The 14,920-nt window shown below is 38.5% G+C and overlaps 1 protein-coding gene across 1 annotated transcript; it reads left to right on the forward strand.

Annotated features, from left to right (window-relative positions):
• Nucleotides 1–3,484: 3,484 nt before the first annotated feature.
• On the forward strand, nucleotides 3,485–3,970 carry LOC109217747 (craniofacial development protein 2-like). Its single transcript, XM_019382015.1, has one exon. It carries the CDS (start codon nucleotides 3,485–3,487, stop codon nucleotides 3,968–3,970), a length of 486 nt encoding a protein of 161 aa, XP_019237560.1.
• Nucleotides 3,971–14,920: the final 10,950 nt, after the last annotated feature.

Below are 14,920 nucleotides of genomic sequence, written 5' to 3' on the forward strand. Positions count from 1 at the left end.
GTTCGTAAACTCAACCTTTTAGTTCTTTTTTTGGGTAAAATTTCTAATGTTTGAACTAATTTAAAATAAACTTTTACTTTTTTGAAGATTTTCAACCCAGTTTTCTCAATTTTTCAAAGATTGAAAAACTCCAAAACCAGTTTGTGATTTTGTCAATAGACGGAGTTTGAAATTTTTTTAAAAAGTAATATTTTTCCATAATCAATTCAAACAAATACCAAAATAAGTAAGGATAATTTGATTCCTTTTTATTTTTTATGTAGGAGATAATTTTGTTACGAGGATATTGTGGACGGCCTACTGATCAAGCACATGTCTCATTTATTTGCTGCATCCAAACGGAGATTTTCTCCTTGCCGACCAAATGAAGATGCCTTCTGATAGATCTTTTTTGTTTTCCCTTCAAGTTTTCAGAATAGGTTAGGCAGTTATAGGGAGAGATATTTCAACAGTGCACAGATAGGTGTAGGGTTGGGATTTGGGAAGCTTAGCTCACCAACTATATTGCCCCATCCAAAAACAAATAGAGTTGGTTGAACTTTGTTAATTACATACATATTCGTAGTGCATTAATTAATGATCCCTATAGTCTAAAGAAATAATTAGTAAATTTTACTAATGTATTTTCCCTAATTTAACATTATTTTGAAATATGTAAACTTGATTTTAGAAATTTAAAACTGACTATTTTGTATTTTAAGTATTTATGCTCCTTTACTGAAACGGTCTCTCTGGCCTATCGGGGTAGGGGTAAGATCTGCGTACATACTACCCTCCCCAGACCCCACTTAGTGGGACTTTATTGGGTCATTGTTGTTGTATTTATGCTCCTTTATGCTTGACCTCATGTGTTCTAGTAAATCCAAAACTTACAATCAGAAACTTAAGTTTACAGTCACATGAAACTTAAATAATTGAAGGAAAATATACTAACAGTACAGTGTTCAGCAGTAATGCAGAGTAATTAACTTATACCCACCTTAAAGCAAAAATATTGGGTTTGTTTGGAAAGCCACGTGTAATTACCTAGTAGTGTAATTATTAGGGTAGTAATTACTCACTCTGATAATTCAAAGTATAGTAATTAAAAGGACCTATTTATTTGCCACAACGTAATTACATTATAATTCCTACTATTATGTTTGGTTGAACAAGTATAATTACATAATTAAATAAGCATTGTAAATGAACATGTGAATAAGCTTTACTATACCACATATATATATATATATATATATATATATATATATATATATATATATATATATATATATATATATATATATATATATCAAAAGAATAATTATATTATGAGTTATTTGAAATAAATATCGTTCTATAAAGAGTTATTAAATAACTAAACAGATAAATAATATCAAAAAATTACCAGTAGTTTATAAATAAATAATGTTATTCCATAAACATATTAAATCAAAATTACAATAACGAATTTAATTTATTCACTAACTCATGTGAATATAAGAAATGTGAATATAAGAAAGATAGATATGAGCTTAAAAAGTAATTTCTATAAAAAATATTTATACTAATGAATAAATAATAAAATTAGTAAAATACAAAACAAGTAAATTTTAAAGTGTGAAGAATATATGCATATATAAGAAATATTAGAAATTATTTTATAACTAGATATTCAAACTACATATTTTTAGATAAAAGTATTAAATAACTATAAGTTGGTAACTAATATTGTAAAAAATAATTGGTGTCTTGATTATCTCTCTAATAACTAATAACTTAAATTAAATAATCAATAAAAGATTTGAATAATGAATTTAATGTTTTACCAACTCATATGAATATAATGTGAAATTTATGATTCGTGACGAAATTTCACTATTTTAGTAACAAAAGGATAGATATGAATTTAGAAGGTATTGTTTCTTAATAATTATTTATACTGATGAATAGCAAATAAATTTATTAAAGTATGAAATTATATTTAATAACTAAGAAAATAAAGGAAAATAAAAAGTGACAAAATTATATAAAAGTACATATAAGCAACATGTTGGAAGGTCAGAAAATGAGAATAAGAGAAATAGTTTAAAAACAATATACTAATATATTTGGAAAAAAGAAAAAAATAGAAAATTATATTAACTTGTAATTACACAATATAAAAAATGGAGACCGTATCAGATTTTCTCTTTCTTCTCTAACGTTCTCTCTCCTCTCTAACATTCACCCCCTTTTGACCTAACCTTACCGGAGCCTCATCTCCATCGTCGTCCGTCACCGTCGAGTCACTGGCGGTACACTGGTACGCCCTCTCTCTCTCGCACTACCCCATTCTCCTTTTTTTCGCTCCTTCTCTCTCTTTCGTTTTCCTTTTTCTTTCTCTCTCCTCCTCTTCTCCCCCTCTTTTATAGTGCATTCAGCGCCACTTTCTACCCCCTTTCTTCCTGTAGAATGTGGTTTACAGATCTTTCTTCCCCCTTTCTTCTTTTTATCTTGCCGAATCCCCCCTCCTTGATTTCTCTTCTTCCCCGATCTTTCTCTCCTTTTCTCCTCTCACTTCTGGTCTGATTCCGGCGAGGCCGCTTGCCTCTATCACTGCACCCGTCACTCCTCATCTTTCCTTTTCTATCTCTATTGTAGGTGAGGGTAGTTCCTGCAGTCTTACCGACGTGTGTATAGGCAGATTTGGCTGCAGTCTCTCTGACGTGTGCTCAGCAAGCCCTCCATCATTCCAACTATTGTACCGATACTAGACGACCCTCCCATAAGTTCTCAATCTATACGGAAGAATCTCGACATATCCGGCGTGGTCCAGGTTCTACCTTTCCTGCCTTTGGTATTTTCTACTTTTAGTATTTACCTGCCGTGCTTTAATTTTAGTTTTAGTTTTTATTTTTAGTTTGATCTTGACTCTGTTTTTGTATTTGTTTTTATTTATCAAATTCACTTGCATCACCTACTTGCCTTTCTTTATTTGCATTCAATTAGTGCCTTTAACTGTAGACTATTTTTCTATTCCTAGTTTACCTTGCTGCATATTGTAGTGGTACTAGCATAGTATTCGCTCAGATTAGAGTGACTGGGGTGAGTGATGGTAGAGTGAGGTCATGTACTCGGGTGGGGCGAGGGGTGAGGGGCGAGGGGCGAGGGGCGAGGGGCGAGGGGAAATGGTGGTAAGGGGGTCAGGGTTCTACTAGGCTGAGAGTGGGGTCCTAGAATATAGGGACTTTGACAGAGAAGTCTATAGAACTAGGGAAGATTCTCCAGAAGAGGAGGATCAATATAACATATGTCCAGGAGACTAGATGGATGGGTACTAAGGCACGAGATGTTAACGGGTATAAACTATGGTATTAGGGAGGTGCTAGGGGCAAAAACGGGGTAGGAATTTTAGTAGATAGGGATCACAGGGAGCTAGTAGTAGATGTTAAAAGGGTGTACGATAGGTTGATATTTATTAAGATGGTGGTTGGTGGGCTCACTTTAGGTGTGATTAGTGCTTATGCACTCGCAAGCGGGCTTGGACGAGGAGGTTAAAAGGAACTTTTGGGAGGATTTGGATGAGGTGGTGAGAGGTATTCTGCACATCGAGAAGCAATTCATAAAAGGTGATTTTAGTGGCCATATTGAGGAGACGGCTGGGGGATATGACGTTGTGCATGGCAGGTTCAATTTTGGAGATAGGAACGAGAGTGGTACCTCATTGTTAGACATCGCCAAAGCATTTGATTTGATAGTAGCTAACTCGTGTTTTCAGAAGCGGGAGGATCACTTGATCATGTTTCGGAGTATGGTAGCCAAGACTCAAATTGATTACCTTCTCTATAGGAAGAGTTATAGAGGCTTATGCATTGATTGCAAGGTTATACCGAGTGAGTGGCTTTCGACCCAACATAGGCTCTTGAAAATAGACTTAGAGATTAAGAGAGAAAGAAAGAGGAGAGCAGTGTACTGTCAATCTAAGATCAAGTGGGGAGCCTTAAACTAAGGACAAAGCTCAGAAATTAGGGGAGAAGTTGTTGGCTATGGGGGCCTAGAGGAGCAGTGGGGACGCGAGTTATATGTGGATCACGAATGCGGAATGCATTAGAGAAGCTTCTGGAAAGGTGTTAGGGTTCAGGAAGGGCTACTCGGGGGGCCACAAAGGGGTCTGGTGGTAGAGTAGAAAGGCCTAAGGAAAAGTAAAAATCAAGAAAACAGAGTACGTGAAGCTAATGGAGAGCGCCGACAAGGAGGAGAATAGGACGAATAAGGAGTATGATAAGAAGTCTAAGAAAGGGGCAAAGTTAGCAGTCATGGCGGCTAAGAATGCAGCATTTGAACGCTTGTATGAGGAGTTGGGGGACAGAGGCGGTGACAAGAAACTATTCCGGTTAACCAAGGCTAGAGAGAGAAGGCTCTGGACCTGGACCAATTAAGGTGCGTCAAAGACGAGGAAGGTAAGGTCATGGTAGAGGAGGCGTGTATTAGGCGCAGGTGGCAGACTTCCATAAACTCTTGAACGAGGATGGAAAAGGATCATTGCGCTTGGGAAGTTGGAAAACTCAAAAAGCCAACATGATTTCGGGTTTTGTAGGCGTATTAAGGTTGAGTAGGTAATGCGTAAGATGAGTAGGAGACCGGACGAGATTTCGAGAGAATTTTTGAATGACGCGGGCTAAGAAAGCTTGGAGTGGCTTATTGGTTTGTTTAATGTTATTTTTAATACGAAGAAGATGCACGAAGAGTGGAGGCGGAGTTTGATTGTGTCGTTGTACAGGAATAGGGGTGATTCCAGAATTACAATATCTACAGGGGTATCAAGCTGCTGAGTCATACCATGAATATTTGGGAGAGAGTGGTGGAGAGGAGGGTGAGAAGGAGTGTGTCTATTTTGGAGAACTAGTTCGGATTCATGCCAGGGCTGTCAACTACAGAAGCTATTCACCTGTTAAGGAGGTTGATGGAGCAATATAGGGAGAGGAAGAAGGACTTGCATATGGTATTTATTAACTTAAAAAAAGCCTACGATAAAGTCCCTAGGATGGTTTTATGGAGATGTTTGGAGATTAGCGGTGTTCTGATAGCGTATATTAGGGTAATTACGATAGATCTAAGACTCGGGTGAGGACTGTCGGAGGAGACTCAGATTATTTCCCAATGGTGATGGGGTTGCATCAAGGATCAACTCTTAGCCCATTTTTATTTGCCCTAGCAATGGATGTGTTGACGTGACACATTCAAAGAAAAGTGTCATAGTGTATGTTATTTGCAGATGACATAGTGCTGATTGACGAGATGCATTGCAGGATTAATGCTAGGATGGAGGTGTGAAGACGGACCTTGGAGTCTAAAGGTTTCAAGTTGAGCAGGAAGAAGGAAGAATACTTGGAGTGTAAGTTTAGTGTTGGGGCACATGAAGCAGAAGTGGACGTGAAGCTTGATGCACAAGTCATCTTCATGAGAGATAGTTTCAAATATCTTGGATCTATGATACAGGGTAACCGGGAGATCGATGGGGATATCACACATTGTATTAAAGCGGGATGGAGGAAATAGAGGCTCGCTTCTGGTATTTTGTATGACAAAAATATCCCACCTAGACTTAAGTGCAAGTTCTATAAAGTGTAGTTAGACCGGCAATGTTGTATGGAGACGAGTGTTAGCCAGTCAAGAAATCTCATGTCAAGAAGTTGAAAGTAGAGGAGATGATGATGTTGAGATGGATATGTGGGCATATCAGGAAAACTATGATTATAAATGAATATATTAAGGACAAGGTGGGCGTGGCTCATGTGAAAAATAAGTTGCGGGAATCGGGGTTGAGATGGTTCGGACATGTGAAGAGGAAAAACCCTAATGTCCCGGTTAGGAGGTGTGAGAGCTTGACCATGGAAGGATCAAAGGAGGGGTAGAGAAAGGATTAGGAAGTACTGGGGTGAGGTGATTAGACAAAACATGGCTCTACTTCAGCTTACCAAGGACATGACCCTTGATAGGAAGGTGTGGAGGTCGAGGATTAGGATTGTGGGTTGACTAATAATCTAGAGTTTCGTCTAGTATTTCCAATAGTAATAGTACTAGTCTTGTATCTTCCTATTCCTAGACCCTGTCTATTACACGGTGTGTCATTATTTTCAGTGGGATTGGCTTTATTCTTGTAGTGTCGTACTCTTAGATCTTTGTTATTGCATGTTGCATCATTTGCTTCCGCGTCTTATTACCTTGTTGTTGCTACTGTCTGTTAATTTTCTTCATTTTTACTGTTCTTGAGCCGAGGGTCTTTCGGAAATAGCCTCTCTACTGTCATAAGGTAGGGGTAAGGTTTGCGTACACTTTACCCTCACCAAATCCCACTTGTGGGATTTCACTGGGTTTGTTGTTGTTGTTGTTGAATAACTGGAGACTGTAATTACTCCCCTTCAAGTACACCTAATTCTATATTTACCAAATAATTACATGGCAAGACAAACATGACGAACTATATAATTACACCCAATTTTACATGAATCCAATTCCTAGATAGCTTTCCAAATTGGCTCATTAACAAATCCAAGCGACGACAACAATGTCAGTCATCATTATCCATTGTATCGGAGCTGTCGTTACATTACAAAACCACAGGTTACATGCCTAACACCATAACGTAATGTTGATAATGACACATATACATCACTACTCACCTGAAAGAAATATTTTTTACCTCGAAATACGAGTAACAATTAAACTTGTTTGTGGTTTTAAAGATACGTGATTGAATTCAATACTAATTAATAACCAAGAAATCAAACGTATAACTTAAAGAAGTAAGTTGAGTCAAACCAGTGCTTAAATAAGTCTCGACCTCGAGCTATGATGGCGTCGAGGTTGGTCAACAAGAACAGTAAAGTAAAGGCAATGAAGTTAAGAGACAATTCTGATGAGTAATGAGCAAGAAAGTAAGAGAGTATATTCTTTTGCCAATGATTGATGATGCGTTACAAATGATTGGTGTCCCCTTTATATAGTAGAGGAACCCTAAATAAGGTACATTTCTATTTTCATCAAGGAATCTTATTGGGACAGCTGTCTAACCGCCTAGTACAAATCCGTACTAGCTCATACAAATCTATTCTGGAATTTACGTCGAGATCTTAGGGCCACCGCGGGAAATCCCGCTCTTTCTGTTATAAAACCACAACGGTATTATCTCGAGTTTGATCATATTCTGCCACGGTATTCATCGATCACTTTGATCTTCGAGCTTCGTATTTTGCCTTCGGGCTCGAGCTCGATCCATATTGAACTTGTTCCCGACATGACACCTCGAGCCTACAAAATCGGGGACACATGATTTTGACCGTATACAGATAGTCCCCATGTTTCTTAGAATGACATGATAAGAAATGACTTGAGCCTCGATTTTCCGGAGTCCTTGATGATGATGTCATTCTCGTGATGTAAGCGCTCGAAGTGACCGAAACATCCCGCCGGTTCGCTCCCCAAAACATTAAATGCTTCACCAGTGGTGGTCGGCCATTAGCACCATTGAATCGTCGCCGCTTGCCTATAAATACAAGGTTTAATTTCGGAAACAACTTTACTTCAATATTCAAACCATTTCCAAACTTCTTTTATATTTCCCTCTCTTCATCTCTTCTCCCTCACTACCCGTTACTCCCGTTCTTTTTAGTGTCAAAAAATACCAAACTCTGCCTATCTCCACTTCTTCTAACTCGAATCAATGGCGAAAACTTCCAAAATAGTTCCCCAAAAGGAGAAAGCTTCTTCCTCCTCTTTCCGGCTGGCCAAACTTGTGGCGCCGGCCTTTCACGAGATTATTCCCGGCCCCTGTGTTATAAAGAAGGACTTTAACGTTGAAAATCCCCCCCGCAATCCCTGGCCGATGCGAACATGTATCCCGGTATATCAGCTCGATAACAAAGAAGTACCTCAAGGCCATGAAGAAAGATTGTGGCGGGGGGGACTAGTCGTGGTGCAGATCCCCGATCCCGAGGAGAGCATTACCACTCATGTGAAGGGATTCCTAAGTGTTTACGCTTACCCCTTCACACTGGATCCCCTCGATCCAATTGTGATCAACTTCTGCAAAAGATATCAAGTCACCCTCGGCCATATCCACCCTTCTTTCTGGCGTATAGTGATCATGCTTCGCTACTTCTCTTGTAAGGCCGAGGGACTAGAGTTCACCCTCAATCACCTCATCTAATTGTATCGGCCTTAGCTTTTCTGAGGGTTGATCAAGCTTCAATGCCGGTCGAGCAAAGCCTTCTTTGCTAGCAATGACGAGGATAAAGACCGAGGTTGGATGAGCTGGTTCATCCGAGTGAGGACCTCGGATATCATCCCCAAGGGAAAAATGTCGTTCCCAGAGAAATAGAACCTCAATCGTAAGCGAAGTCCTTTTCCCAATATCCTCTTATATTCCTGTTTTCGCATTGTGTGATGATTTTACCTTTTTTGCAGCGGTTGCTTGGATGCCCCATGAAATCCCCGACCTCGAAGACTGGGTCCGAAAATTAGCTGCGACCTCTTCGTATGATGAGCGCAAATAGCGTGACTTGTCGAGGGGTAAATAGGAGGCCAAACACCACGGTTAGTTCTTTTCCAAGTCTTTGATGCTTTTCCTTTTATCGGAGAAGCCTTCTTACTTATGCCTAATTCTCATTCATGCAGGCATTGGAGATGTCTCTGAAATGAGGCCAGCTCCGCCCGGGGAAGAGATTGAGTCCCCGATTCCAAAATCGGGGAAAGATAACAAGAGAAAAAGGGCTTCGAAACATGAAGACCCCCAAGAGAAGAGGGCCCCTACTCGGAGGAAAAAGAGGAAACTCATTTACATGGATATAGACTCAATCCCTCAACTAAATGATGAAGAAGAAGACGAGGGCGAAGAATCGGCGTTGGTGACCTGAGTTAGGAAGCTAGTTGAAGCCGTCAATCCCTCCGGACCAGAGACCCTGCCTCGTGGTGAGGAGGCTCCGATGAAAGACGCAGGCAAGGCCCCCAAATCGCCTGAGGTCAAGATTGATCCTCCGCCTTCAACAAATACACCGAAGGGGACAAGTAATGAGGCTCCCGAGGCTGAAGAGAACGCTCCGACCGACTCGCCTGGGGCCATGAGAATAGGTCACTCTCCTTCTCTACCATATTATTTCGAGGAGGCAATAAAGGAAGCTCAAGCCCTGCAAACGCCTGATCTGAGTGGAGTCCCCGGTGAAGAAGATCCTTTCTGGGATTGCTTTACTGGGGTTGATGACGCCACCGACCTCAACGATGCATCTACCCTCTTTGAAGAGGCTCATCGTCTTTTCTCTCGGGTAAGAATTAGTTCCTATCATTGTAATTTTTCTTTTTCCCTTTCCTCAACTGATATCTCTTTTTCTACGTAGGCCATTACCAGGTTTAGGGCCGAGCTGAGCCAATGTGAGGCCGAGATCAAGAAGCCTTCGGATGAAGGGAAGACCCCGAGGCTCTTTTGCAGCCAAAAGGAGGAGGACCTCAAGGACCTTTGGGCTGACTTGGCCAAAGCTCGCCAAAATGAGGCTGAGTTAGACAAGCAGGTAACCATCATTTTGCAAGAGTATGATCTATTTGACCCAACTGTGGAGGCTAACACTTCAGTGTCTCAGCTGCAGCAAAAATTGGAGATGATCGGGCAGCTTCGAAGGGAGGTCGATCAAGTTAAGGCCGACTGCAACCAGTGGAAAAAAAATATGGATCTGCTTGCTGCTGAGAAAAAGGCTGCTCTAGCTAAAATGGCCTCGGCTGAGACCCAGCTCCGGGGTGCGAAAGTGAAAATCCTGTCCCAAGCCAAGGAGATCAATGAGCTCGAGGCCAAACTTGCCGCAACCGTGGTCGAGGTCTCCAAAGCCAGGGCTATGGTCGAGAAGACAAAGGCCATGGATGATAAAACTGTTGTTGTGTACCTAAGGGACACTGAAGCTGCTCAAATGGAACTAAGGGAAGCCTCCAACCGGGAGAAACGGATCAGTGATTTTGCCAAGTGTCAATCCTGGAGGGAGACCCTCGAAGAGATCCATGCTCGAGGTTTTGACCTTATCGAGGAGATAGCCCAAGCAAAAGCGCTCGAAGCCGATGCCAAGTTTCTCGTCTCCTCTTCTGATGGTGACGATGATGAAGGCAACCAAAGTGGGTCCGATAATGAAGTTGGGCCCGAAGAGGAAGCTGCTCCCGAGGGAGAGATCAGCCCTAGGTATAGATAGGATTTTTTTTTCTCTTTCTGTATTTTTCTTTTTGCAAGACCTTTCATCGGTCTCTTGTATATATCTTTTTCCAAGTATATAAAGGAAGAATTTTCTTGAATGTTTTCTCGATGTTTCCTGCCTTATGAAGTCCTTACAATGACTTCATTCTTTTTAATTGTGTTTTTGATATTTTATCTCAGATGTTTTCTTCGAAATTGCCGTGGTCGAGTTCGAATAAGGTTCGAACTTTGGGGCATAGACCATTACGGGCTCGTGCCGGATAATGGTGAGTCCCCAAGCCATAATCAAGTTATTAATCATTTAGGCTTGGGATAATCAAACCCTTGGGTTCGGATCGGGTGAGAACAAGGTCTCAAACCCTAAGAATATCGACCCTTAGGCTCTTTTAGATCAGGCCATTATGGCCTCTAAGAGATGGCTAATTATTTCCCCTTTTCGGCGTAGAAGACTTAGTAAAATTTATTTATGCCTTGGCATTTTTTTCTACCCATTGGGTTTTTTGAGGGTTCGATGTCGATCAGAACCCTTTGTTTTTAGTGCCTTAGCACCAGTTCGTATTTGAATAATTTGATACCTCTTAAGGTTTTTTCGAGGGCTGATTTTATCGAAGCCCTTTGATTATTTTGCCGAGGGTAGCCTTTATTTAACCGGTTTTTGAGAATTCGAAGGCTCGTTTTTATTGCGAAATTCGGACGTCTCCGAGTCATGTTATTTTGGCCGTAGCCTCTAATATGGTCGTAGCTTTCAGGTGTGTCTCTTGGACTTGTTTCCCGATAACTTTTCGAACTTGTCTGAAATGTTAGTTCCCGAGGATGACGACCTTGGCCTTTACATCGGGGGTGCCTCTTTGAGGTCTTATAAACTCGAGTTTAGACAATTCGACTGTACTAACTGTCGACGATAGTCCCCGAGTATTCGAGGTGTGTTTGCGTTTTTGGCTCTTGAGCCGTTTCTCCCAGAATCACAAGTATGGAGTTCGTATAGTAGCAAATTTCTTTGATACACAAAGTGTTTGATATAGAAAGAATGATTCTTTGAATAATTCATACATGCGTACATATTTTTCCATTGGGGCTCGACTATTCTATATGGATACGGTTCATCTGACCGTTTGGCCCATTACAAAGTTTTCCTATCGAGGCCCTTTTTGGCGTGGAGTATTTCCTCGAAAATATAACCTCCGAGGGTGATGCCCCCCAGTATTCAAGGTTGATTGAAAAGAAGCCTTAGATACTGTTGAATTCTCCTTAGGTAGCCCATAGTTGTTGCCTCGTTAAAAACCTTGCCGGAAAAATCCATTTGGGATAAAACCCGATCTAAGGGAAAAAGAGTGCAACGCGTGCTTTAAAATCTAAGGTCTTTGTGTATAAGGGTGACCTCGACGTCTTTGATCAAACATCTGCAATGAGTTAGTCTTAAATGCAAATGGAAAAAGGAGAAGGTCATACCTTAGCAATAATATCGTTTGAGTAGTGATACATTCCAGTTGTTTGGCAATTGTTCACCTTCCATCGTGCCAAGTTTGTAAGATCCTTTTCCGATAACTCCGATGACTCGGTACGGTCATTCCCAATTCAGGCCTAGTTTGCCTTCATTCAAGTCTCGTGTACTGAGGGTGACTTTCCGTAGAACTAAGTCCCCGATATCGAAGTGTCGAAGGTTGGTCCCTCTATTATAATATCTCTCGATTCTTTGCTTCTGCGCAGCCATCCAAACAAGTGCAGCTTCTTATTTTTCATCTAATAGCTCGAGGCTAGTATTCATAGCCTCGTGATTTGATTCCTCCGATGCATGTCGAAATCTGGCGCTGGATTCCCCGACCTCGACTAGAATCTTGTATATTTGTAGATCTTTTATGTGTAAAAATGAAGATCTCTCCTATTAATATCGACCTCTAGCAGTTAAAAATTTATGAACATAAATGGGGATATTAGCAAGTAGGTCTTTAGGACGCCAAAATTAGTTGGGAAGACGCGAAATAAAGGCAGTCAACAGTGCAAGAGAAAAAAAAACAGTCAAAAAGTAAAAATTAGCTCGGTTAGCCATTTTTTAGCCGGCTATTAGTGTTTACCATATTTTAGATTGTAAAAATAGCAAAGTAGCACTGGTCCGGTTAAATATATGTTTTAGCCTTTTTGTCCCAACTAAAATACTGGAGTTCGAAGTTTCTGACAAGTGGAACCCAATATATTATGCTGGAATGCAAAGATTTAATGTATTTTTAAACACATGAAGATTCCTAACTTTTTAACCTTTACTAGCGCAAAATTCGGGAACGATTGCTGGTTTTTGAATCTTTACTAGCGCAAAACCCAAGAACGATTCCTAGTTTTTAAGTTCACATTTACTTCAATAATTTTGAATCTTTACTAGTATATAATCTATAATCTAAATATGGTTTCTGTTTTTTGAACCTTTACTAGTGAAAAATTCATGAAAGATTCATGATTTTTGAATTCACATTTGAATCAAATTTGAACCTTTACTAGTGTAAAATCTAAAATTCAAATATTTTTTTACTGATGTTTGAACATTTACTAGTGTAAAATTCAAAATTCAGAAAAAAATATTGATGTTCAAACCTTTACTAGTGCAAAATCTAAATAAGATCTAAGAACGTTTCATGATTTTTGAATTCACATTATATTTCAATAATTTTTAACCGTTAAATACAAAATTCAGTATACATTACTAGTTTTTGAACCTTTACTAGTGCGAAATTCAGGAAAATTTAGGAATGATTTATGATTTTTCGAATACTTCAACAAGTGAGAGCTACTGCTTCAGGTCATTCAAACTTTAGAAACAATTCCTGGATCATCTTATAAATGTTCAAAGTCTAGTAATCGTTTTTGAAGTTCTTTTGCGTTTTAGATAGAGATATTCTTGTCCATACATATATTTCTGCATTAATGAATGAGTATTTTGCCAATACAATTTAAAATATAGCTAAACTCTAATAGCCGACCTAAAAAATATAATTTACCAAACTTCCACAGTCAAAAATGCAAACGAGCCAAAGACGCTCAACGGGAAAGGCTCAAAGAACAAAAGAAGAGAGAGAATTTGGTAGATTACAAATAAATCAAATGTATTTCGTTCTTCTAAGATTTGAATTTTTATTTATCTTTTCAAATTTAGTGGCTGGGTCAATTTTAAAGTGAAACTTTTGAATTGTTGAAAGGAATTTTTATATGGTATAACTAATATTTAGTAGGTATTTACCATCAGTAACTATAGTTTAAAATAATTACGATACATAGCTAATTTTTTATTTTATAGTAAATTTACCTTCCACACAATTTTCAGATCTCTCCCTCCTTATCACAACCCTAAGAACCATCTTCTCTCCGAAAACCTCTATGTTGTCGCCACGCCAGACCATCTCTGCACCGCCATCATCGGAAATTGCCGCTACGGTCTCCAAATGGTCCTAAATTTTTACCATCTCTTGCTCTCACCCTCCTCTACACGAATTCATAGCATATTTCTTTTAGTTCCTCATAAAACTTCGTAGATCTGAGAAAAAACTAAAAAAAAAATAAAACTTTATTTTCCAAATTCATTGAGTTCCGGCCACTTTCACCCATGAAACATACATGAAAGGATAGATCTTGGGTGGATCTATCTTTTGACATTATTTTTATTCGGAAATTCCGAAAGAACTTTTTTCGGCGAGCCTCCAGCGAAGCGTCAGAAAATACATTTAGTATAAATACAATATATTATTATATGTATTCTCTATTTAAGTGTAACTATAGTGTATTTTTATTTTGCGGAAATTCTAATTGTATTTCTCAAATCTAGCCGGATTTGAGTGCATTTTTCTTTTTGAATGTAAATACAATTTTTTTTTGTTGGTATTTTTGCCTTATTTTATTTATTCTGAAGGAGATTTTTCGGCAAATCCCTGTTTTTTTTTTTTTTTGAATTTTGTAGTTTGAATACAGTCAAATGGAATACAGCGTAAAAAGTAGCAACTAATAAATACAGTGAATTGAATACAACTGAATATCCCTGTATTTTTTGATATTTTTGTTTGAATATAGTGTAAAAGTAGGCTACAAATGAATACAGTGAATCGAATATAACCAAATATTATTATTTTTTAATATTTTTTGAATACAGCCGAATTGAATATAGTAAATTAAATACAACCGAATTAAATACAATAAAATACATTTATTGCTACAATTCGTAATTAGCTAAATTATAGCTACAACTTATTAGAAGCCTTCAAACTACAACTGTTTCTGTAAGTTCTCTTGTTGAAATAAAACTGATGGATTAGTGGAAATTGCATGTCAGATGGTACGGGTTTTCAAATGTCACAGAAATTTACATAAAAGATATCTCTTCGATTAAAATATATGCCACACGAAATAAATTCCAACTCATGATACTTGTTGCTACGCCTATTATATATTCTCTAAAGAAAAAATTACCGACATTAAACTTTACTCCAAAAGTATTTAATTTAGCCTTGACAAGTTCAAAATGACCAACTTTTTGAGATGAGTCACTATTTTAATCTTAAAATTGGATACATGTTCACAATAAAGAGGAAGAATTAAACTCCGATTTGAGACAAAATGGAGGACTTTGTCATAATAAAACAATACTAACAATTATTAGGGCTCAATTCTAGATATGACGGGATCGACTATATGAATTGCTACCGATCCATATTTCTCATCTAAACTTGTCTTAAATTAATATTATATAAAAAA

The sequence above is a fragment of the Nicotiana attenuata genome, unplaced genomic scaffold (assembly GCF_001879085.1).
Source record: "Nicotiana attenuata strain UT unplaced genomic scaffold, NIATTr2, whole genome shotgun sequence".
In the NCBI taxonomy this organism is placed as follows: domain Eukaryota; kingdom Viridiplantae; phylum Streptophyta; class Magnoliopsida; order Solanales; family Solanaceae; genus Nicotiana; species Nicotiana attenuata.